At 39.3% G+C, this 21,597-nt stretch overlaps 1 protein-coding gene across 3 annotated transcripts in view; it reads right to left on the bottom strand.

The window, feature by feature from the left end:
• Window positions 1-4,036: 4,036 nt before the first annotated feature.
• Window positions 4,037-21,597, bottom strand: part of acad9 (acyl-CoA dehydrogenase family, member 9) — a 41,190-nt gene continuing 23,629 nt past the window's right edge. For all 3 annotated transcript variants that reach the window (XM_061938085.2, XM_061938078.2, XM_061938070.2), the window contains exons 9-18: window positions 17,067-17,142; window positions 16,808-16,878; window positions 16,606-16,725; window positions 14,844-14,972; window positions 12,491-12,570; window positions 10,853-10,979; window positions 10,700-10,777; window positions 7,367-7,495; window positions 4,318-4,390; window positions 4,037-4,186 (exon numbers count right to left, since the gene is read on the bottom strand). In XM_061938085.2, coding sequence (XP_061794069.1) covers window positions 4,086-4,186; window positions 4,318-4,390; window positions 7,367-7,495; window positions 10,700-10,777; window positions 10,853-10,979; window positions 12,491-12,570; window positions 14,844-14,972; window positions 16,606-16,725; window positions 16,808-16,878; window positions 17,067-17,142 — 984 coding nt within the window. In that variant the 3' untranslated portion in view covers window positions 4,037-4,085. The remainder of the gene's footprint in view (window positions 4,187-4,317; window positions 4,391-7,366; window positions 7,496-10,699; window positions 10,778-10,852; window positions 10,980-12,490; window positions 12,571-14,843; window positions 14,973-16,605; window positions 16,726-16,807; window positions 16,879-17,066; window positions 17,143-21,597) is intronic.

Below are 21,597 nucleotides of genomic sequence, written 5' to 3'. Positions count from 1 at the left end.
GCAAATCCCGCGAGATGTGTAAACATCTCGTTGCTCTTTTAGGGATTATTATGTTTTAGTCCAATTTATCAAACACACCCCGTAAGAGACAAGCGGTAGAAAATAGATATAATCAACACTTTTAAGAATACATTTTTAAAGCAAAAAAAGTAAATATGTATGGAAGGCCGTTTTTGCCACTTAAAATGTCATAATTATGAGATAAAGAGTATCAATTATGAGATAAAAAGTCATAATTATGAGATAATGTATATTTATGAAATTTTAAAAAATTATGAGGTAAGAGAGTCTAAATTTTGAGATAAATCGAAATTATGAGAAAAGACAATTATGACATAAAAACCGAAATTATTAAACAGAGCAATATGAGAAGAAAGTCACTATGAGACAAAAACAGGCACAAAACGAAATTATGATAAAACAAAAAAGCCATGAGTGATAATTTTGTGATGAAAGAAAAAAATATATGATGTAGTCATAATTATGACATAGAAAGTCGAATGTGAGATAAAACGTCATGATTATGAGATTACAAATCTAATAATGAGCAGATTAAAAATCATAACCAGGAGAAACAAAATTGCCATTATGAAATCAAAAAAATCGAAATGAGATAACAAAAATCGAGTTTTTGAGATACAAATGTGAAATTATTAGGTAAAAAGTCATAATACGAATTTCTGAATTTCACAAGTATGAGGTACAATGTAAATTATCACATAAAAGTCAAAATAATGATACACAAAGTCATAATTATCAGGTAAGAAAGCTATAATTATGAGAAGAAAAAACGAAATGACATTGTCATTATGACATATGAAAGTCATAAGGTAAACAGCTAAAATTATGAGAGAAATTCCTTATAAGACAAAATCGAAATTATGATACAAAATTGTTTAATTATTATTTAGTCTCAATAATGGGATAAAATGTTATATCGTTGTCCCATGGTGGCCTAGCATCAAACATGTATTTCACTGTGGGAAATATTACACATAATTTATCTTCTCAGCTAATCTTTCTTACACAATAATCCTAAAAGTATTTTACTTTCACTTTCGTTAAATACCCTTTGTCTACTGTTATTTATGATAAAGCACATCAAGTCCAAAGTTATTAACAAAAAGGAAAAACACCTACTTCATTTCACCCCATTTTATATGTTGACGAACATCATTGTCAAATAAAAAAGAAATACATTGTTGAACAGGGCATCCCTAATATCTGGACACAAATGCACATATGTTAGTATAAATGTACAATTTTTTTTACTTTCTGGGGAATTCTTTTATTTCATTGACAGTGTAGCTAAACGACAAAAAGTTCATCGGGAGTTTAAAAAAGCGTATAAAAAAATGTTTGGATTTGGATTCATATTTTTATTTCCTTTTTTTGCTCAGATCTCTCAACGTCCGTCTTAAATACAAATAGCAAACATTTCATGTTTTGTTTTTTTAATTGTTCTGCAAAGGTTACTGGAAAGACTGAACCACTTCACCCCTTACATGCACAAAAAATATACTTGACAAAAAACATGCATCTGGGGATAGGTTGATTGGCAACACTAAATTGGCCCTAGTGTGTGAATGTGAGTGTGAATGTTGTCTGTCAATCTGTGTTGGCCCTGCGATGAGGTGGCGACTTGTCCAGGGTGTACCCCGCCTCCCGCCGATTGTAGCTGAGATAGGCTCCAGCGCCCCCCGCGACCCGAAAAGGGAATAAGCGGTAGAAAATGGATGGATGGATGTTTGCACCCCCCGCAACCCAGAAAGGGTAGAAAGCGGTAGAAAATGGATGGATTGATGTTTGCTATTTTTTTATTTAGGACTAATGTTAATTAAAAGATCTGAGAAGAAAAAGCAGAAAAAAATATGAATCCAAAATGTTTTAAACACCCTTTACTCCTGGAGGACTTTTTAGTAATTTTAACTAATCATGGCTGGATGTACCATCTCCTCTCTAACCTTCACCATGGCAATGGAAGTGATAATTCGAACTTCCAAATGGGTTGTGGGTGGAGAAAGTCTGAGAGGGGGACATCGTCTACCTGTCATCCGCGCCTACAAGGACGACATGACCACCTTGACCTCAACCGTTGCATGCAGTAAACATCTGCTGGGAAAGCTTCATGCCAACATTACATGGGCACGGATGAAGTTTAAACCCAGCAAGTCCAGGAGCATATCCATCGTCAAGAGGAAACTCACGGACCAGAGGTTCTACATCGAGGATACTCCCGTTCCGTTGGTGTCAGAGCTGCCAGTCAAGACTCGGACCAGAGCGATCAGCTGTGGGAAGAAACCATCAAAGGCCTTGTCCGCATAGACAAGACCTTACTTCCTGGCAAGTTGAAACTGTGGTGCCTACAGTTTGGATTGCTCCCCCGTTTGATGTGGCCACTAACAGTCTACGAGATACCCATGACCAAAGTCGAGAAGCTGGAGAGAACAGTCAGTGCATACATCAAGAAATGGTTTGGCCTCCCGCGGTGCCTCAGTAACATCGGCCTATATGGTCATGGTGCCCTGGAACTGCCCATCTCTAGCCTCACAGAGGAGTTTAAATGCACTAAGGTGAGGCTGAGCATGACACTGACTGAGTCTCAAGATGAGGTGATCCGAGCGGTTGCTCCCAGACTGGCAACCGGGAGGAAATGGATCCCATCTGAGGCTGTGCAGCAAGCCAAATCTGCTCTCAGGCATGGAGACATTGTGGGACAAGTGCAGCACGGAAGAGTTGGGCTTGGACTTGGAGCTAGTCGACCCACATGGCACAAGGCAACATCAGCCCAGAGGAGAAAGCTGGTGATTGATCAGGTTCGACAACAAGAGGAGGCAGACAGATGTGCAACAGCAGTGGCACAGTCCAAACAGGGACAATGGACTAACTGGGGAAAACCTGGAGCATCGTAAGCTCACATGGAAGGATCTTTGGCAAATGGAAGGGAGCCAAATCAGCTTCATCATCAGAGCCATCTACGATGTTCTTCCCACACCCAAGAACTTAAACCAATGGTTTGGAGAAGATCCTTCTTGTACACTCTTTGTCAAACCCCTGCAACACTCAGTCACATCCTCACCGGCTGAAAAATCAGTTTGTTTCAAGGCCACTACACCTGGAGGCACAACCAGGTCCTAAGACAACTAGCGATCACCCTGGAGGAAAGGAGAAATACCAACAAAGCCCTCCCTCCCCCAACCCCTAGTCACTCAATCACCACTCCGTTCGTAAGAGCAGGACAACTCCCAGCAAATCCATCTACAAGAGTGGAGGCAACCCTTCTGGACTCTGCCCGGGACTGGAAAATGCAGGTTGACTTGGACCAGAAACTCATGTTCCGACCTGAGATCATTACAACCAGCTTCAGGCCGGACCTGGTCTTGTGGTCAACCTACCAGAATACTGTGTTCATTGTTGAATTAACTGTACCATGGGAAACAGCAGTTGGTGAAGCATATGAGCGCAAACAACTGAGGTATGCGGACATAGCAGCCAAGGCAGAGCAGCGCGACTGGCATGCCTGAGTGCTTCCAGTTGAAGTCTGGTGCAGAGGCTTTGTTGCTACGTCCACAACAAAGCTTCTGAAAAGAATGGGATTGAGAGGTCAGGCCTTCCGGCGGGCTGTCAAATCGCTTTCGGATGCTGCTGAACAAAGTAGCAGATGGATATGGATCAAGAGAAAGGACCCCAACTGGGCTGCTAAATGACATCTAGGGGTAAAGGCAGAGGGAGGCACACCTGGAACGTTGAGCCCTGCGGAGGTGTTGCGGGCCTATCAACGAAACACCAATGAAGGAGGGTGCCCACCTGAAGACCCCAGTGAAGCTTTTGCCCCTAACCCCCCACTCAACACTAAGCGCTGATCAATCTGAGGGATTGTACTATCTAGTCCTATGAGCTCAACTCTATTAAGCTAAAATTAATTCCCAGTCTATTGTTGATATATGAATGTATTTCAAATAAAAATATTACAATTAAACACCCTCTTAGAAAAAATAATTCCAATCGGAGTAACAACCAAAGTTATGGTCAAAAATACTGCAAACATGTACCATTTATTACTGAAACTTTACTGTTCCCACAAGTCAAAAGGTTCTGTCCAGAGGATGAGAGCAGACGTACGCTCGGTTCTCCAACACTTCGCGAGCAATCTTCTTGATGTTGGCGTCGTCGTTTTCAGGAGAGTCTGCACAAAAAACAGTTCCCATGGTAATGAATAATCAACGCTGATCATAAAAGTCAAACATTCTGTCAAATGTTAATATATAATACAAGTGATATATGTATGGCAACGTTTCATGTGAAATGTGAACATACGTTTCTGCAACTGTACGGTCCAGTAATTGTTCTTGAAGTAGGCGTTATTGCAGAAGGTGTTTGTGAGCAGCACCTGCAACAAAAATATGATTATCAAATATAAGAGAAGAGCAAACCCACAACCCCACAGGAAGTAAAAATAATTAAACTGCTTCATTAAACATTGTAGGCATTGTGGTCCTTGTGTCACTGCTACTACAAACCCCAAAACCAGTGAAGTTGGCACATTGTGTACATGGGAAATAAAAACAGAATACAATGATTTTCAAAACCTTTTCAACCTATATTCAATTGAATACACTGCAAAGACAAGATACTTAACGTTCGAACAGGAAACTGTTATTTTTTGCAATAATTTGCTCATTTGGAATTTGATGCCTGCAACATGTTTCAAAAAAGCTGGCAAAAGTGGCAAAAAAGACTGAGAAAGTTGAAGAATGCTCTTCAAACACTTATTTGGAACATCCCACAGGTGAACAGGCTAACTGGGAACAGGAGGGTGCCATGATTGGGTATAAAAGCATCCATCCATCCATCCATCTTCAACCGCTCATCTGGAATCCTTTCCAAGCGAAGGAGCAGCGGCTCTACTCCGATTCTCACTCGGGTGACTGAACTTCTCACCCTATCTCTAAGGGAGATGCCAGCCACCCTTCTGAGGAAACTCATTTCGGTCATGACCCACACTTCATGACCATAGGTGAGAGTAGGAATGTGGATAGCTTGGTAGACCGAGAGCTTTGCCTTTTGGCTCAGCTTTCGTTTCGTCACAACAGTGCGGCAGAGAAACTGCAATACTGCCCCAGCTGCTCCGATTATCCGGCTGATTTCCCTCTCCATCTTTCCCTCACTTGTGAACAAGACCCCGAGATACTTAAACTCCTCCACCTGGGACAGAGTCTCGTTCTCTACCTGGACCGTACAAACCATCGGTTTCCTGCTGAGAACCATGGCCTCAGATTTGGAGATGCTGATCCTCATTCCAGCCGCTGAACACTCGGCTGCGAACCGATGCAGTGAGAGCTGAAGGTCACAAACCGAAGGTGCCATCAGGACCACACCACCTGCAAACAGCAGTGACGCAACCTTTAGCTCCCCGAGACGTATACCCTCTCCGCCATGGTCAAAACTCTGCCTAGAAATCCTGTCCATGAAAATCACAAACAGGATAGGTGACAGAGCACAGCTCTGGCAGAGACCAACCCCCACTGGAAACGGATTCGACTTACATCCAAGCACCCGGACACAACTCTCGCTTTGTTTGTACAGAGATCGGATGGCCCTCAGCAGGGTTCCCCTCACCCCATACTCCCTCAGCACCTCCCACAGGATCTCCCGGGGGACCCGGTCATACGCCTTCTCCAAATCCACAAAGCACATGTACGGTAGATTGGATAGGCATACTCCCAGGCCTTCTCCAGGATTACCGCAAGAGTAAAGAGCTGGTCAGTTGTTCCACGACCAGGACGGAATCCACATTGCTCCTCTTGAATCTGAGGTTCGACTATCGGCCGGACCCTCCTTTCCAGTACCTTGGCGTAAACTTTCCCAGTTAGGCTGAGTAGTGTGATACCCCTGTTATTAGCACACACCCTCTGGTCCCCCCTTTTGAATAGCGGAACCACCACCCCAGTCTGCCACTCCCTCAGCACTGTCCCATACTTCCACGCAATGTTGAAAAGGCGTATCAACCAAGACAGCCCCTCAACACCCAGAGCCTTCAGCATTTCTGGACGGATCTCGTCAACCCCCGGAGCTTTGCCACTGTGGAGTTGTCTAACTACCTCAGTGACTTCACTCCGAGAGATCGACGTCGATCCCCCATCATCCTCAAGCTCCGTTCCTGTCAGGGAGATACTGATGTAGTTGGGTTCAGAAGTTCCTCAAAGTGCTCTTTCCAACGCCCTACGACTTCCTCACTGGAAGTCAGTAGAGTCCCATCCTTGCGGTAAACAGTTTGGATGGTTCCCTGCTTCCCCCTCCTGAGGTGCCGTATGGTCTTCCAGGACAGCTTTGGTTCCGCCCGATAGTCCTTCTCCATGGATTCCCCGAACTGCTCCCACACCCTCTGCTTAGCCTCGTCCACAGCCACAGCCGCTGGCCTTCGGGCCTGTCGATACCTTGCAACTGCCTCCGGAGTCCCCTGGGATCTTCTTCAGTCTGACGGCTTCCCTAACCACTGCTGTCCACCACTGTGTTTGAGGGTTACCGCCCCTTGAGGCACCTAAGACCTTCTGGCCACAGCTCACAATAGTAAAAGAGTGCGGGTAGTAGACTGGCCTGCCTGTAGTCCAGACCTGTCTCCCATTGAAAATGTGTGGCGCAATATGAAGCCTAAAGTACCACAACAGAGACCCTGGACTGTTGAACAACTTAAGCTGTACATCAAGCAAGAATGGGAAAGAATTCCACCTGAAAAGCTTCAAAAATTGGTCTCCTCCGTTCCCAAACGTTTACTGAGTGTTGTTATAAGGAAAGGCCATGTAACACAGTGGTAAAAATGCCCCTGTGCCAACTTTTTTGCAATGTGTTGCTGCCATTAAATTAGTTAATTTAATTTTCTCAGTTCCAACATTAAATATCTTGTCTTTGCAGTCTATTCAATTGAATATGAATTGAAAAAAATTTGCTAATCATTGTATTCTGTTTTTATTTTCAAATCACACAACGTGCCAACTTCACTGGTTTTGGGTTTTGTAGATGTTAACTGGCTGCCCAATTTTGCACGAGTAAACACACTGCAGGACTACTTGTACACAAGCCGATTTAATGGCACACTTGATTTTTTTCTGTGCTGATATCCAATCAATATCCAATATCAATTTGGATCCGGAAACCACTAATTAAACTGTCCACTAAGGTGTGAGGAATTCATGCAACAGGTTTAAGGTGGCACAGCTTGATGACTCTCACTTTTCTGTAAAATTCAAACTGCTCGCAGGTCTTTAAAAATGTTTATAACATTTGGCGTATGTGTGATGGCATTTGGATGTGCAAGTATGGTAGTCCAGCATTGGTGCTTGGTGAGGTTAGGATGTGAGAGGTGTACCTCATGTTCATAGTTCCTCAGGCCCAGGCTGATGGAGCGGCTGCATCTGGACAGTACAGCAGTCATGGCGTAGAGGTTAATGAGCACATCTGCTACCCTCTTTAGGATCAGTTGTTCATCCACGATTGACTAACAGCGGTAAGAAAAGAAAATTCAAGATTTAAAATTTCTTGCTATTGAAGACTTGTTTTTGTTACTGACTGCTTTGCTTTCTTTTCCAAACCAAGTGTTCACATGCAAACACTTCCTGTATGTCTTATTAGCTTGTCTGCCACACTGCTTGGTTAAAAAATACCATAAAGATCAAGAATGACGGCATATATTGTTCAGAGCAGCCTCTTTTGGGGACTGCGAAATAAACCACTGCTGCACCACAGTCATGCTGTCATGGATTTAAAAAAAACCTGTTACTCAAGTAAAATGTGATGTTTATCATGCTGCAGCAACGCAAGAACAGTTTAAGCCAGGGTTGTCCCTACAACTTTTTCACGTCCGATACCGTTATTAGAGCCTTCAGTATTGGCCGACACTTTGTACTCTACTTTACTTTGTAGAGTCGAATGTTAGAAAAGGTTTGATCAGTGACATTAGTCAAACAGAGAACAATGGTGAAAAACACTAACTTATTTATTATTAACCATCTGTAATGGACTTGTGTTGTTATTACGTTGAAGTGGAGTGAAACAGTATTCACTCGTTCATCGCTGCTAATTGGTTCCAGGCCTGACAATTGTAAAAAAAATTCAGCGAAGTAGGAATATTATTAGTAATTTGAATATTGTTATAGTTGGCATAAAAAAACCTTTACGTCGTACGACCTTCTAAATATATTTCTTTAACATAATTAGATACCTCTAAACATGAAATAACATCCATATAGTAACCTTTACACTCCTTTCAACCGATATATTAGCCTTGAGTGTGTTCTACTGTCGATTACGGTACTCACTGGTAGACAGGAGGATTCTACAAGCGTCATTGCTATGGTTGTCACCCGGCCACTACAACACAGGCACTACCTGGAAATACTTCATCACATCCTGGGTAATTCCTCTAAGTTAGAACTTTCATGTGCTAAAACCACGGGCGTAAGTTGTTCTGCAAAAACTTGGGTTGACAGTTGCAGCTACAACCATTAGCTTGTTGTTAACTGTCCGTCCGTGTTGTTAGCATTGCGGGTCTCACGTTGTCATTTTATATCACTCACGCCAAAGGCTCACCAATGTCATGTGGAGCTGATGATATCAAAGATGAGGTTCATCTCCACCTAGCATTGACTAGACATCTGATAGCTGTCTTATCAGCATTAAATGGGGCCTCAGTAATGCTACGTCTCATGTCTCGTTTTTTGATATCCCTCACATTGAAGAGCCTATCCCAGCTGCATTCAGGCGGAAGTTGGGATACACCCTGGACAAATTGTCACTACTAAATTATTTTATACTTGTTTATATTGACAAAAGTGCAGTATTAGACTTCAATATTGTTCAATCAAGGACACTTATTACATATGATAAGCTAGTGTGCTATTGCATGCTTAGATGTTGTGTAGGTGCTATCTCCTAGGCCCCAACAGACTACAATGTTTACCTTTTGTTAATGACTTGACTAAAATAGAAGAAAAGACCAACCTTGTGTGTTTATTGGAAGACAGTTAGATGTTAACTGGCAGTCCAACTGCAGGACTACTTGTATCTGACATTTTACATGCAAGTCGATATACTTCCATGCTTTTTTCCTGATATCGGACTGAAATTAATAGCGGATCGGGACACTCCTAGATTAAAAGCAAAACACGCTGCAGGCAAGAAGCCACATTCAAAATACTTCTTAATTTTTAAGGAGAGCTACCTTTTCCATCTGACAAAAACTGTTAATGTAGGCGCTGATCCAACACTGGACTCTGCTACAATATTGTCCCTCAGGTGTGCTCTTTCCCATGGTGGTACACAGGTTTGAATGTGTGACAAGTGTATTTTATACACATAATGATTGGAGATTTTGAGTACTTTCTTAAATGACTTAAGGCTTATGCACGCTGAGGAAGGGTTTCGCCCGAAACATTTGTGTGTCAATAAACACTATCTTTTGTAAACATTGTTTTACTTTCTTAAAACGGACAGGACTCTTGTGTGTTTCATTGCCACAAATGATATTCATATCTGTGTACGGGAAGACTTAGCCCACTGTACATCATAATACCCGTGTTGTGTAGTACTTAATGTGTGAATGCTCCAAAACATTCACACATATGGTTTTCTACACCAAAATTCATCTATTTATTCTTCTTCTCCAGATTTTGGCGCGCTCTACTTTCCACATTTTTCATCCTATTCAAACCGTTCCAACTTCAAACTGTTCAGCCTATTCGGGAATCGCAGGCTTTCCCTTGACAAATTCCAAAAATTCCAGGTTTTCCGGGACATTTTCCCCATTGAAAATGAATTGGCCATATTTCAAACTTCCACCATTTTAACATTTTTTAACCGATTCAAACCATTCCACCTTCAACATATACCACTCATCCTGCACATTCAAACTATCATTTTACCAAGTTCAAAAAAATTCCAGGAATTGCCAGAATTCCCGGTTTTCCAAACACTATTTTCACCCTTTTTTCTGGCGACTACACTTTCCACATTTTTCAACACACTTCAACTGTTCCTCTTAATCAGGACAAAAAAACAAGTTGTTTTTTGAACTGGAAAAATTCCTGTTTTTCATGAAATTCCGTAATATCATTTCTCAATTAAAAATGTTACTACTTCAACATTTCTTGACCGATTTAAAAAATTCCAACACCAACTCATTCAGAACATTCAAATTTTTTAGCATTTTCATAAAAATTCAATTTTTTCCCCAAATTCTCAAATGTCCATGACGTTCCCAATGAAATGAATGGGACATTTTTCCAAGTTGCACAATTCCTAAACTTTTCAACCTATTCCAACCATTCCAACATCAACCCATTCCACTCATCCTGGACATTCAAACTAACACTTTCCCAAGTTCCAAACCAAATTCCGGTTTCCTGAAAATTCAAACTCATCAACATTCAAACCATTCCAACATTCAAACTATTCTTACATTATTTTAGCATTTCAGTTATACCTCAGCATTGGAGCATTCACAAGCAATTCCTTCAGGAATTGCCTCATCTAGCTATAGATAAATGTTTGAATTAAAGAATGTTTATGATCCACACAGTGGTAGCATGTTTCTATTGTGTACTTTTAAAATATTGTTTTTCCAGCAGTGTAAGGAGAAGTATGATTATTGAACATGGATCAGTTAGTGAAGAGTGACATGAGGTAAACACAAATGAAATATGACCTTTCCGAATCTGTACAGCAGATTTTCCACGGTGGACGCAAAAAAATGGACGTTCTCTTCAAACTTACGAGCGCTGTCCTGCAAGAAAAAAGCACATGAAAGCAAGAAAAGAGCAACTTCAACACGATACTTTTAGGAAGAAGAAACACTGACTTCTAAGTTGGGATGAACCACTCCATCTTTTCCATGAAGGCCCAAGTCTGTGGTACTTCCAAAGATGCCCTTGATCATCTTACCCGTCATTTCTAGAGCAGTGCCCACATTCCCTTTTTTTAGCTCTCTGAGGACAATAGACAAGAAATCGGGACAAAAAGAAAGGCATTGATACTTTTCAGAAGGTAAATCAGTGTGGGTGCTCTCCTTGTGAAGCAGTGGTTAATGATAGTGATGGTGAAAATATTAAATATTGTACAGTGGGACCTTGGGATACGAGTGTCCCAGCTTATGAGTTTTCAGGATAGTTGTTATGCTTTAGGTCGCGAGCTAAAATTCTGGTTAGGGGCTTCTCCACCACTAGTTGGTGTAGCGAATGTCACAGTGAAACCTGTAAGAGCTGACCGAAAACATCCGGTCTTACTCGCTAGCATTGGCTTATAGCTAGAGATGGGCAGGCGAAGGACAGTGCTGAGAAAAAGTGCATGATAGTCATTGAAATAAAGAAAGAAATCTTCAAAAACATGACAAAGCGTGTAGCTAGCAAACTTTGGAAAGCAGATGAAGTGTTGCTGAATGAGTCGATGATGCCAGCCAAGGATGTTAAAATAATATCTAAGTTGCAAGCATTTAGCTATAAAATATGGAAAAACTGCTGATGGTGTGTTTGACAGAAAAGCAGCTGGATGGAGATGCAGTTGAAGTGTTTATTGCATGTGTGTATTACATTACTTCATAAAATTACTGTAGTTGTTTATACTACATTTTATTGTATTGTTTTTCATACAATATAATCTTAGTTTGTTTTTATTTATAAAAGATATATACAGTACAGGCCAAAAGTTTGGACATCTCCTCATTCAATGCGTTTTCTTTATTTTCATGACTATTTACATTGTAGATTGTCACTGAAGGCATCAAAACTATGAATGAACACATGTGGAGTTATGTACTTTAACAAAAAAAGGTGAAATAACTGAAAACATGTTTTATATTCTAGTTTCTTCAAAATAGCCACCCTTTGCTCTGATTACTTTTTTGCACACTCTTGGCATTCTCTCGATGAGCTTCAAGAGGTAGTCACCTGAAATGGCTTTCCCTTCACAGGTGTGCTTGAAGCTCATCGAGAGAATGCCAAGAGTGTGCAAAGCAGTAATCAGAGCAAAGGGTGGCTGATTCCCGGGCGCGGCCACCGCTGCTGCCCACTGCTCCCCTCACCTCCCAGGGGGTGATCAACGGTGATGGGTCAAATGCAGAGAATAATTTCGCCACACCTAGTGTGTGTGTGACAATCATTGGTACTTTAACTTTAACTTAACTATTTGAAGAAACTGGAATATAAAATATGTTTTCAGTTATTTCACCTTTTTTTTGTTAAGTACATAACTCCACGTGTTCATTCACAGTTTTGATGTCTTCAGTGACAATCTACAATATAAATAGTCATGAAAATAAAGAAAACGCATTGAATGAGGAGAAGGTGTGTCCAAACTTTTGGTCTGTACAGTATATGTTGAAATTGTGTTGTTTTTGGGGGGCCAAGCAACAATTAAATTAAATCTAAATTATTTTCAATGGGCGACGGCCAAAACTAATTTTGGTATCCAAGCCAGTTGCTACACTATATCTTTCACCTACTTGATTCTTTCCGTGAGGATTTTGCCGGCATATTGCATTCCAGTGAGAGCGATGTACATTCTGAGAATTTCATTGGTACCCTGAAAAGAACACAACGTATCAATTGCTGCAAATAAATACACATGTGATTGTTTTGTTATCAAACACTGAAAGGTTTCTAGATCAAACATAATAACATAGTTTTATATCATGACTGGACAATAAAACAAGAAGGAAATAGAAAAGCGCTCGAAGAGCACAGACCTCCACCTGTCAATAGTAAAGAATAATTTGAAAAAATCCAAATGGTTATCTCGATCACCTACAAAATGTAATCACTTGTTCTTTATCCTGTTTCTGACTATTCATGAAATTGTTATCAAAACCCGCCAACAGGTTTTTGAGTTGCCAACTGTGGGTGTGTATTCCCTATAAAATATCAAAAACAATATGCAGATTAAGATTGCATTTTGATAGTAACTCTACTGTACTCCATGTTTAATTTGTATTTTCAAAATAAACAATAGTTCTCAAAAATCTTAGAGAAACTATTTAACTCTCAACTTGAATCTTTTCTTGAGAAGCATCATATAATCAATGACGATCAGTATGGCTTTAGGTCCAAACAAACAACCTCAATGGCGAGAACTGAAGCTATTGAAGAAATTACTAATGCACTGGAGCATAAAATATATGCAGTTGGTATCTTTATTGATCTAAAGAAAGCCTTTGATATCATTAATCATTCAATTCTACTAGATAAAATGGAAAGATATGGAATTAGGGGGCTGGCTGGTGACTGGTTAAAAAGTTATTTAACAGGCAGGGTCCAGTTTGTAAAAATTGGTAAATTTTTATCTGATACTCTTGGCATTGCTTGTGGTGTCCCCCAAGGGTCCGTGTTGGGGCCAAAACTGTTTAATGTATATAGTAATTATATGTTTAATACATCCAAAGTACTGAAATGTATACTATTTGCCGACGACACAAATATATTCTACAGTAGTGATGACTATAATGAGTTCATAAATACAGTAAACACAGAACTAAACATAGTAAAGAAATGGATGGACACAAATAAATTATCTTTGAATATAAATAAAAATAAGATAGTGATGTTTGAAAATCGCAACATAACATCTGAACAGAAAATAAGTATTGATGATACCCAAATTGAAATCGTAAATTACAATACATTTATGGGAGTAATAATTGATAGTAAACTATCATGGAAACCTCATGTCAGACACATTAAAACAAAAATCTCCAAAAGCCTCTCAATTATAAACAAAGCAAAACTATACCTCAATGAAAATGCACTCCGTACTCTATACTGCACCTTGGTACTCCCATACCTTACATACTGCGTTGAAGTATGGGGGAATACTTACCACAACACAATTCATCCTCTGATCATATTACAGAAAAGAGCAGTGCGGATCATTCACAACGTTGGTTATTTAGAACATACTCATAATCTGTTTATGCAATCAAAGTTGCTCAAATTTGATGACCTTGTTAAATATAATACATTAACAATCTTATATAAAGCATTTAACAAATTATTGCCGCCTAATCTACAAAGTTTTTTTTATAAGACGAGTGCAGGCTCATAACTTGAGAGGGTTTGGATATTTCTTATTGCCAAGAGCTCAAACCACTCGTAAACGTTTTTGTGTGTCTGTATGCGGAGTAAAACTATGGAACAAACTGGATTTACAACACAAGCAATGTCAAACTCTTAATCGATTTAAACTATTATACAAACATGGGGTCTGGTTCAAATATAGAGATGAGGGTCTTTAATTCGACCTGCTGTTGTACTCTGTCTCAAAGTGTTAACGTGTGCTCAATGCTTCCTTACCATTATTGCTATGTTGTCTATTACCATTATTGCTATGTTGTCTATTACCATTGTTGGTATTTTGTCTATTACCATTGTTGGTATATTCATTCTTCCTACATTGTTGATACAAATTATTGTTACAGTGTAATAATTATTGTTACCTGTGGTAATGCCACTATGATACAACATTTGTATTATAATCCTTAAACAAAGTAAGAGTGAAACTCATGTGAATAATCACTGAATGGAGAACTGGGGGTGGGATTAAATAAGTTATCTTCTTCCCACTCCCTTTCAGGCAAAACTGGACAATCATGCATAACATACTATACATTACCTTTTGCACTATATTAATTTATAATACTATGTGTTGTCAACTTTGTACTTTTAAAATTTTTATTTTTATTTTTTTTAAGTCATTGCCTGAAATAAATAAATAAAAAATAAAATAAAAAAATATATAAAATGCTTGCTAAAATGTGAGATCACTTGTGCGAGAAACTTCATGTCCTCTGAAAATAAGGTTACCTCGAATATTGGCAGGATGCGACAGTCCCTGAGGTATCGCTCGTACGGGTAGTTCTTAGTATAACCCAGACCGCCAAGCACCTGAAGAGCTTCACTCACACAAATCCAACCTCCCTCGGAGCTGAACACCTTCACACGACACACAATGACATCACGTTAAATGTAAGCTAGCTCATTATTTCAATGCATGTAACAATTGTAATGCTCTGACAGTGTGTCAAATATTACAATCCAACTAGATTTCTTCAATGATTTTTTAGAGAAAAAAACCCGTCAAATTTTAACCTATCTGCATTAAAATTACAATGGAAAACCTGACGCCACAATAACAAAGATAAGACTCTCAATGATTTTTACATAAATATTTGTTATTTTTCAATTTAAAATACATTTGTACTACACTTAAAGGGGAACTGCACTTTTTTTGGAATTGTGCCTACTGTTCACAATTATCATGAAAGACATGACAACAGATGGATTTTTTTAATGCACTCTAAATATTAAATAAGTCTGCTTACGATGGGAGTCTACGGGAGCCGTTCAATTCTGCCTATAGAGCCCCTAAAAAGACCTCCATTAAGGTTTTATATACATGATGTAAGTATATATGTAATGTAGTAATGGGCACATTTGTAATAACATTAAATATTTACGTATTTTGATAATTTTAAGCATACGCGGCGCATTAGTTTAAAAAACGCATTACAAAGTTTGCTTTTTTTTTCTTCCTTCATCACTGCAGACTTTATGAAAGTCAACAACCATAATAAAACATCACTTACTGTGCAAGGTCTTCTGTCATTAGGATGCCTACTGCTAGGATGTTCATATATTCCCATTTAGATGTAAAATGTCTCATAATTCTCCCGAAGAAACGGGGTGGGGGAACAAGTGCGTTTTGTGTCATCCTCGCCAGCTTCAGGTCCTAAATGGCTGTCAACGTGTCACAACTTGTCGGGTTATGTCGACAGCCACCTTCTGTCCAGGTGAGATGCATGATTTATGATCTAGAATAAACTTACAGGGAGCAAGGAAACGAGGAAGCGGCAGACCAGTCCATGATGTAAACATAGGCACACAGGAAGTGATCAAGGCGCCGCTACAAATAGTTCATCTGCTGAGCGCATATAATATTAATATCACTAATACTTGGTTAATATTCAAGTCACAAAATGTAAATGGGAGTATTGTTGGCGCTTTTTGAATGGTTATTTCTCAGATTTTATGGGCAGAATAGTGGAGCTGTAAGCGGACTTTTATTTACGTTTATTTAACATTTAGAATGTATTTTTAAAAATCCATCAGTCGTCATGTCTTTCATAATGATTGTAAACGAGAGGCAAAATTCCCCCAAAATGTGCAGTTCCCCTTTAAGTGTCAATATAAGAATACATTTAAATATATTTATTAACAATGTCACATACAGTGGTACCTCGGCTTATGAGTGCCGCAGCTCACAAGTTTTTTGGGGATACGAGTTGTCTCAGTTAATTTTTTAGCTTTGGGTCCCTAGCAAAAAAATTGTGTTAAAATCTCGTAAACTGAAAAGTTCGTAAATCGAGATCTTACAGTACATTATCAAAACATTGCTTCATAACACTACTGTAGTTTCTTCTTCAAAAAAACAATTAAACTTGTGAGCGAGGTTCCACAAGATGCTTAATATAAATTACTATTTTGAAATGTCTACAGTGTTATATCCTCCGTCACTTGATATGAAATGTCATTGATTATTTTGGGTGAAAATAAGTATTTGTCAAACCTTGACCATAGCAGCTTCCAAAGAACAATCCGGAAGTCCAGGTCTGTCCATCATACCTGCAGTCAGGTAGGCCATGCTCTCCATTACAAAAGCATTCAAGGCCATGATTGCAAACTTCTCCTGCATGGACACAGCAAACAGCAACTTTGGCACTTTTGGTCATACTATCAAAATGATATTATAATAATATATGATACTGTACCTGTATCATACCAAATTCACTCAGGCTTTTGTTAAACTGCTTCCTTGTTGCAGCATACTCAGACGTCAGTTCTAAAGCAACACAAACATTTATAAATGATTAATAGTAACTGAACTTGACTGATATCAATCAGTCCTTAATTACACAAGCACTAGATAGATAGATAGATAGATAGATAGATAGATAGATAGATAGATAGATAGATAGATAGATAGATACTTTGATTCCTTCAGGAGAGTTCCCTCAGGAAAACTATTACCGATTAGTTTTTTAATCATTCCAGCTGAGGAACTTCCCATGCTGAATCTTCCAGAGTTGAGGATGTTCATGGCGATCTGTCAAAAAAAAAAGCATAAAAACATCAAACCAGACCAACCTGCATCTTTAATCACGCAGACTCCCGCTCTCTTTGCTACAAAGTAACGCGTTACTGTAACGCTGTTACTATCGGCGGTAACTAGTAATCTAACGCGTTATTTTTTATATTCAGTAACTCAGTTACCGTTACTACATGATGCGTTACTTTTTTATGTAGTATCGGCTAGAAACTGAGAAGATCTGAGTGTTTTATTGCAGCGCTGCGGAAGAGACGACAAGGAAGAGGGGCGCCGCGCGCTGTCTGTATGTATGTATGTATGTATGTATGTGTGTGTGTGTGTGTGTGTGTGTGTGTGTGTGTGTGTGTGTGCATGCGTGCGTGTGTGTGTAGGAGGGGACGTGTCTGTGTCTACTAACAAGACATCATGGCGAAGCCCGAAGCCGAGTTTCTTAAAATGGAGATATTTTGAGTGCTTTTCTTTTGTCGACCACAAAGAAAATAACATTTTAGTTGAATGTAAATTGTGTCTTGGATCAAAGATCCTATCCTAGCAATTCAAATATGCTGAAACCGCTACAGAAACAACATGCTTCGACGAAGCTAGTAAAGAGACACACACTTCACCTCCACCTCCAACAGCGACTGGATTTTAACGAGGCACTGCACACTGAAGGTACACACACTCTGTCAAATCTCTTATATACTCTTTCATTCTAGACTTCTAGAGTGTTTGATTATCACATCACTCTAAATGTTTAGACTATAAAGTTCACAAACATAAAAAGGGATCCTAGTGGGCCAGGCCAATCTTTCCTTTTCTCTAAATTAAGTGGGGAAATGTGTAGAGTGTTCTGGGCATCAGACATGATTTTATTTCAGAATTCCTTGAGATAAAAAAAAACGCCTGGTTAGGCTTTATGTATGTAGTGTGCCTTCCTTGGTTTACAGCTATGTTGTTATTATGCTGTTTGTTACTTATGTATGTTATGTTACAGCTATTTCAAATAATTTTGTCAATTTGTTCCGGCCTGGAACAAATTGGCCCTTTGAAACATATCTTTGTCTTTGTGTGTTGTATGTAGACCACATTGCTTAGCAGAGTTCAGTAATGCAAATGCATGTCAAGTTGATCAACAGATTGTATTATTCTCCAGTGCAATAACAGTACTGAAATGAAGACTAAAAGGGCATTAAATGGGGCCTTAAATTTATTTATTTTTTTAATATATAAGTAACTAAATAGTTACTTTTCACAGTAACGCATTACTTTTTGGTTTAAGTACCATAACTGAGTTAGTAACTGAGTTACTTTTGAAATAAAGTAACTGAGTTAGTAACTGAGTTACTTTTGAAATAAAGTAACTAGTAACTGTAACTAGTTGCTGGTTTTCAGTAACTAACCCAACACTGATAACGACCCTTTAAATACAGTAGTGCCACTTTGATTACTGTAATTAAAGTTGTATTATCGTAATGAACCATGGATCACCTTGATGACACTCGAATTACTTCGACCGTGATGCCAGTCATGTTACCATAATGCCACTTGAATTACCGTAAAAACACCCGGATTACCGTAATGATATTTGGATTAACATAATGACACTTGAATTATGGTAATGAAACTTGGATCACCTTGATAGATAGATAATAGTACTTTATTGATTCCTTCAGGAGAGTTCCCTCAGAAAAATGACACTCAGATTACTTCAAACATAATGCTACTCATATTAATGCTTAGCTGTTGTGTAGCTGCTCGCTCCTTGGACCCAACAGACTACAACATTTACATTTTGTTAATGACTTGACTAAAATAGAAAAAAAGACCACTGTAATTACTGTAATAGTTGAATCACCATAATGACAAATGGATTTGTGTAATACTTGGATTATCGTAATGACACGTGGTGTATTGTAATTCCACTTGAATTACCGTAATGACACTCTGATTACTTCAACTGTAATGCCAGTGATATGACCGTAATGCCACTTGAATTACCGTAAAGACACCCGGGTTACCATAATGACACTTATATTAACGTAATGACACCTGAATAATGGTAATGAAACTTGGATCACCTTGATGACACTCAGATTACTTCAAACATAATGCCACTCATATTACCGTAATGCCACCCGAATTATTGTAGACACCTGGATTAGCGTTAACACACTTAGATTACCGTAATGACATTTAGATTACCCTAATAGCTGTATCAACATAATGACATTAGGATTACTGTAATGCTTGGATTACTAGGGATGTAACGGTATTATATAAATACTGCAGTATATCAGTATCAAAATCATCACCATAATTCTGTGACGTGTTGATGGTATAAAATAAAAAAAACTTGGTCAGTGTAGTTTTTTGCTGGCACTTCATTGGCCGGTGTGGAAGTAAACTACATCTCCCACAATTCCCTGCGTAGCTAGGATGTGAGGTGCGTGTCTGGGAGGTCGTAAAGGAGAGAAATTATGTTTTCATTGAAATCTATACATAACTTTTTGAGTTATGTTGCTAACAGACAGACAAAAAACCGTGGCGAAAACACAACTTCTTGGTCTACATCAGGGGTGCCCACACTTTTTCTGCAGGCGAGCTACTTTTCAATTGACCAAGTCGAGGGGATCTACCTCATTCATCCATCCATCCATCCATCCATTTTTTACCGCTTATCCCTTTCATCAATATATAATTTATATTTATCTATTCATGAAAAAGACGTTTTTGTTAACAAGTTCCATCCATCCATCCATTTTCTACCGCTTGTCCCTTTTGGGGTCACGAGGGGTGCTGGAGCCTATCTCAGCTGCATTCGGGCGGAAGGCGGGGTACACCCTGGACAAGTCGCCACCTCATCACAGGGCCAACACAGATAGACAGACAACATTCACACACACATTCACACACTAGGGCCAAGGTGCTTAATGATAACACAAGCATGTTTAACACAAATAGATTCCTTTCTTTCATGAAGACAAGAATATAAGTCGGTGTATTACCTGATTCTGATGACTTGCATTGATTTGAATCAGACAGTAGTGCTGATAACGTTCACATTTTCAAATGGAGGAGAAAAAAGTCCTCCTTTCTGTCCAATACCACATGAAAGTGGTTGGTTTTTGGCATCTTATGTGTCCAGCGTCCATACTCGTTATTATACACTTTACAAGAAATACATTGGCGGCAAACTCCGTTGCTTGCTAGCTTGTGCACGCAAGCTTTCTGAGACTCTTATTTTGTTAGCGCAGGCAGGATGAAGCAGCGCTTTTATTGCGAAGGGAGGAACTGTGCAGTCGGTCTTTAGAGTTTTGACAGCAGGTACGGGCGGAGAGTCTGTTGGAATAAAAAGTGTTTGTTGACTTCCTGTCGGTCATTTTTTCTTAATAATTATCTTGCAGCAGCCAGCGTCATCTCACAAGACCCTCGGGTGCAGTGAATGTCAATCAAGTGACGAAAGTGACGTCTTGGTTAAGATTGATGATCGCTCATTTTTAGGTCTATTTTTTTAATGCCTGGCTGGCGATAGACAGACACACCCTCCGCCATCGACCGGTAGCTCGCGATCGACGTAATGGGCACCCCTGGTCTACATACTGCAAGGCAAAGTCGCCGCTTTTGTCTGGAGTGTTTCCAAGACGATTCATGAAGCCAGTCAGAAGTTGTGATGTTTTAATTCACTTTTTTTTCCAATAACAATGAATCAACTAGTGGTTTAAATTGATTTGTTATCCATGTTTTAAGTAGGAAATGCGGCAGTGCGGACAAAAAAAAAAGTTGGGTGACACTGTGGGGAACATAAGTTATATGAGAAGGAACTTGATAAACCACCACGCCACCACCCGGAAATATATTTGATGCCAGCGAGGCCAAGCATCAATTTGTATTGTATTCACATTTTTAACGTTAAACTTTTGCGGGAATCAGCATTGTCCCAATGACTGTAGTACTTAGAAAAATGTAATAACACTTGGATTATCGTAATGATGCTGGGATTATCGTAATGACACTTAGATTACAATGAAGAAACTCGGATTACCATAATACTTGTATCATAGTAATGACACTGGAATTATTGTAATACTTGGATTTCCGTAATGACACTCGGATTACCGTAAAGGCGCTCGTATTACCGTAATTACACTTAATTACCATGATGACACTCGGATTACGATAATATTTGCATCACCTTAATGACACTAGAATTACTACTTAGATTACCATAATTAGACTCTCATTACTGTAGTACTCAGATAACTGTAAATCACGCTTAGATTACCGTAATGACACTCTGATTAACGTAGTTACATGTATCACGGGAAAGCACAGAGCCTATAGATCAGTGTTGCGAACTTGGCAACTTTGTCGCTAAATCTGGCGACTTTTCAAACCTCTTGGCAACATTTTTTGTAAACATCTACTAGCGACAAATCTACCGACTTTTTCCGGTGATATTGGGAACTTTTT

This window comes from Nerophis lumbriciformis, linkage group LG03 (assembly GCF_033978685.3).
Source record: "Nerophis lumbriciformis linkage group LG03, RoL_Nlum_v2.1, whole genome shotgun sequence".
NCBI classification, from domain to species: domain Eukaryota; kingdom Metazoa; phylum Chordata; class Actinopteri; order Syngnathiformes; family Syngnathidae; genus Nerophis; species Nerophis lumbriciformis.
The sequence above is the reverse complement of the archived record's forward strand: the minus strand, read 5'-3'. Positions and strand labels throughout refer to the sequence as shown.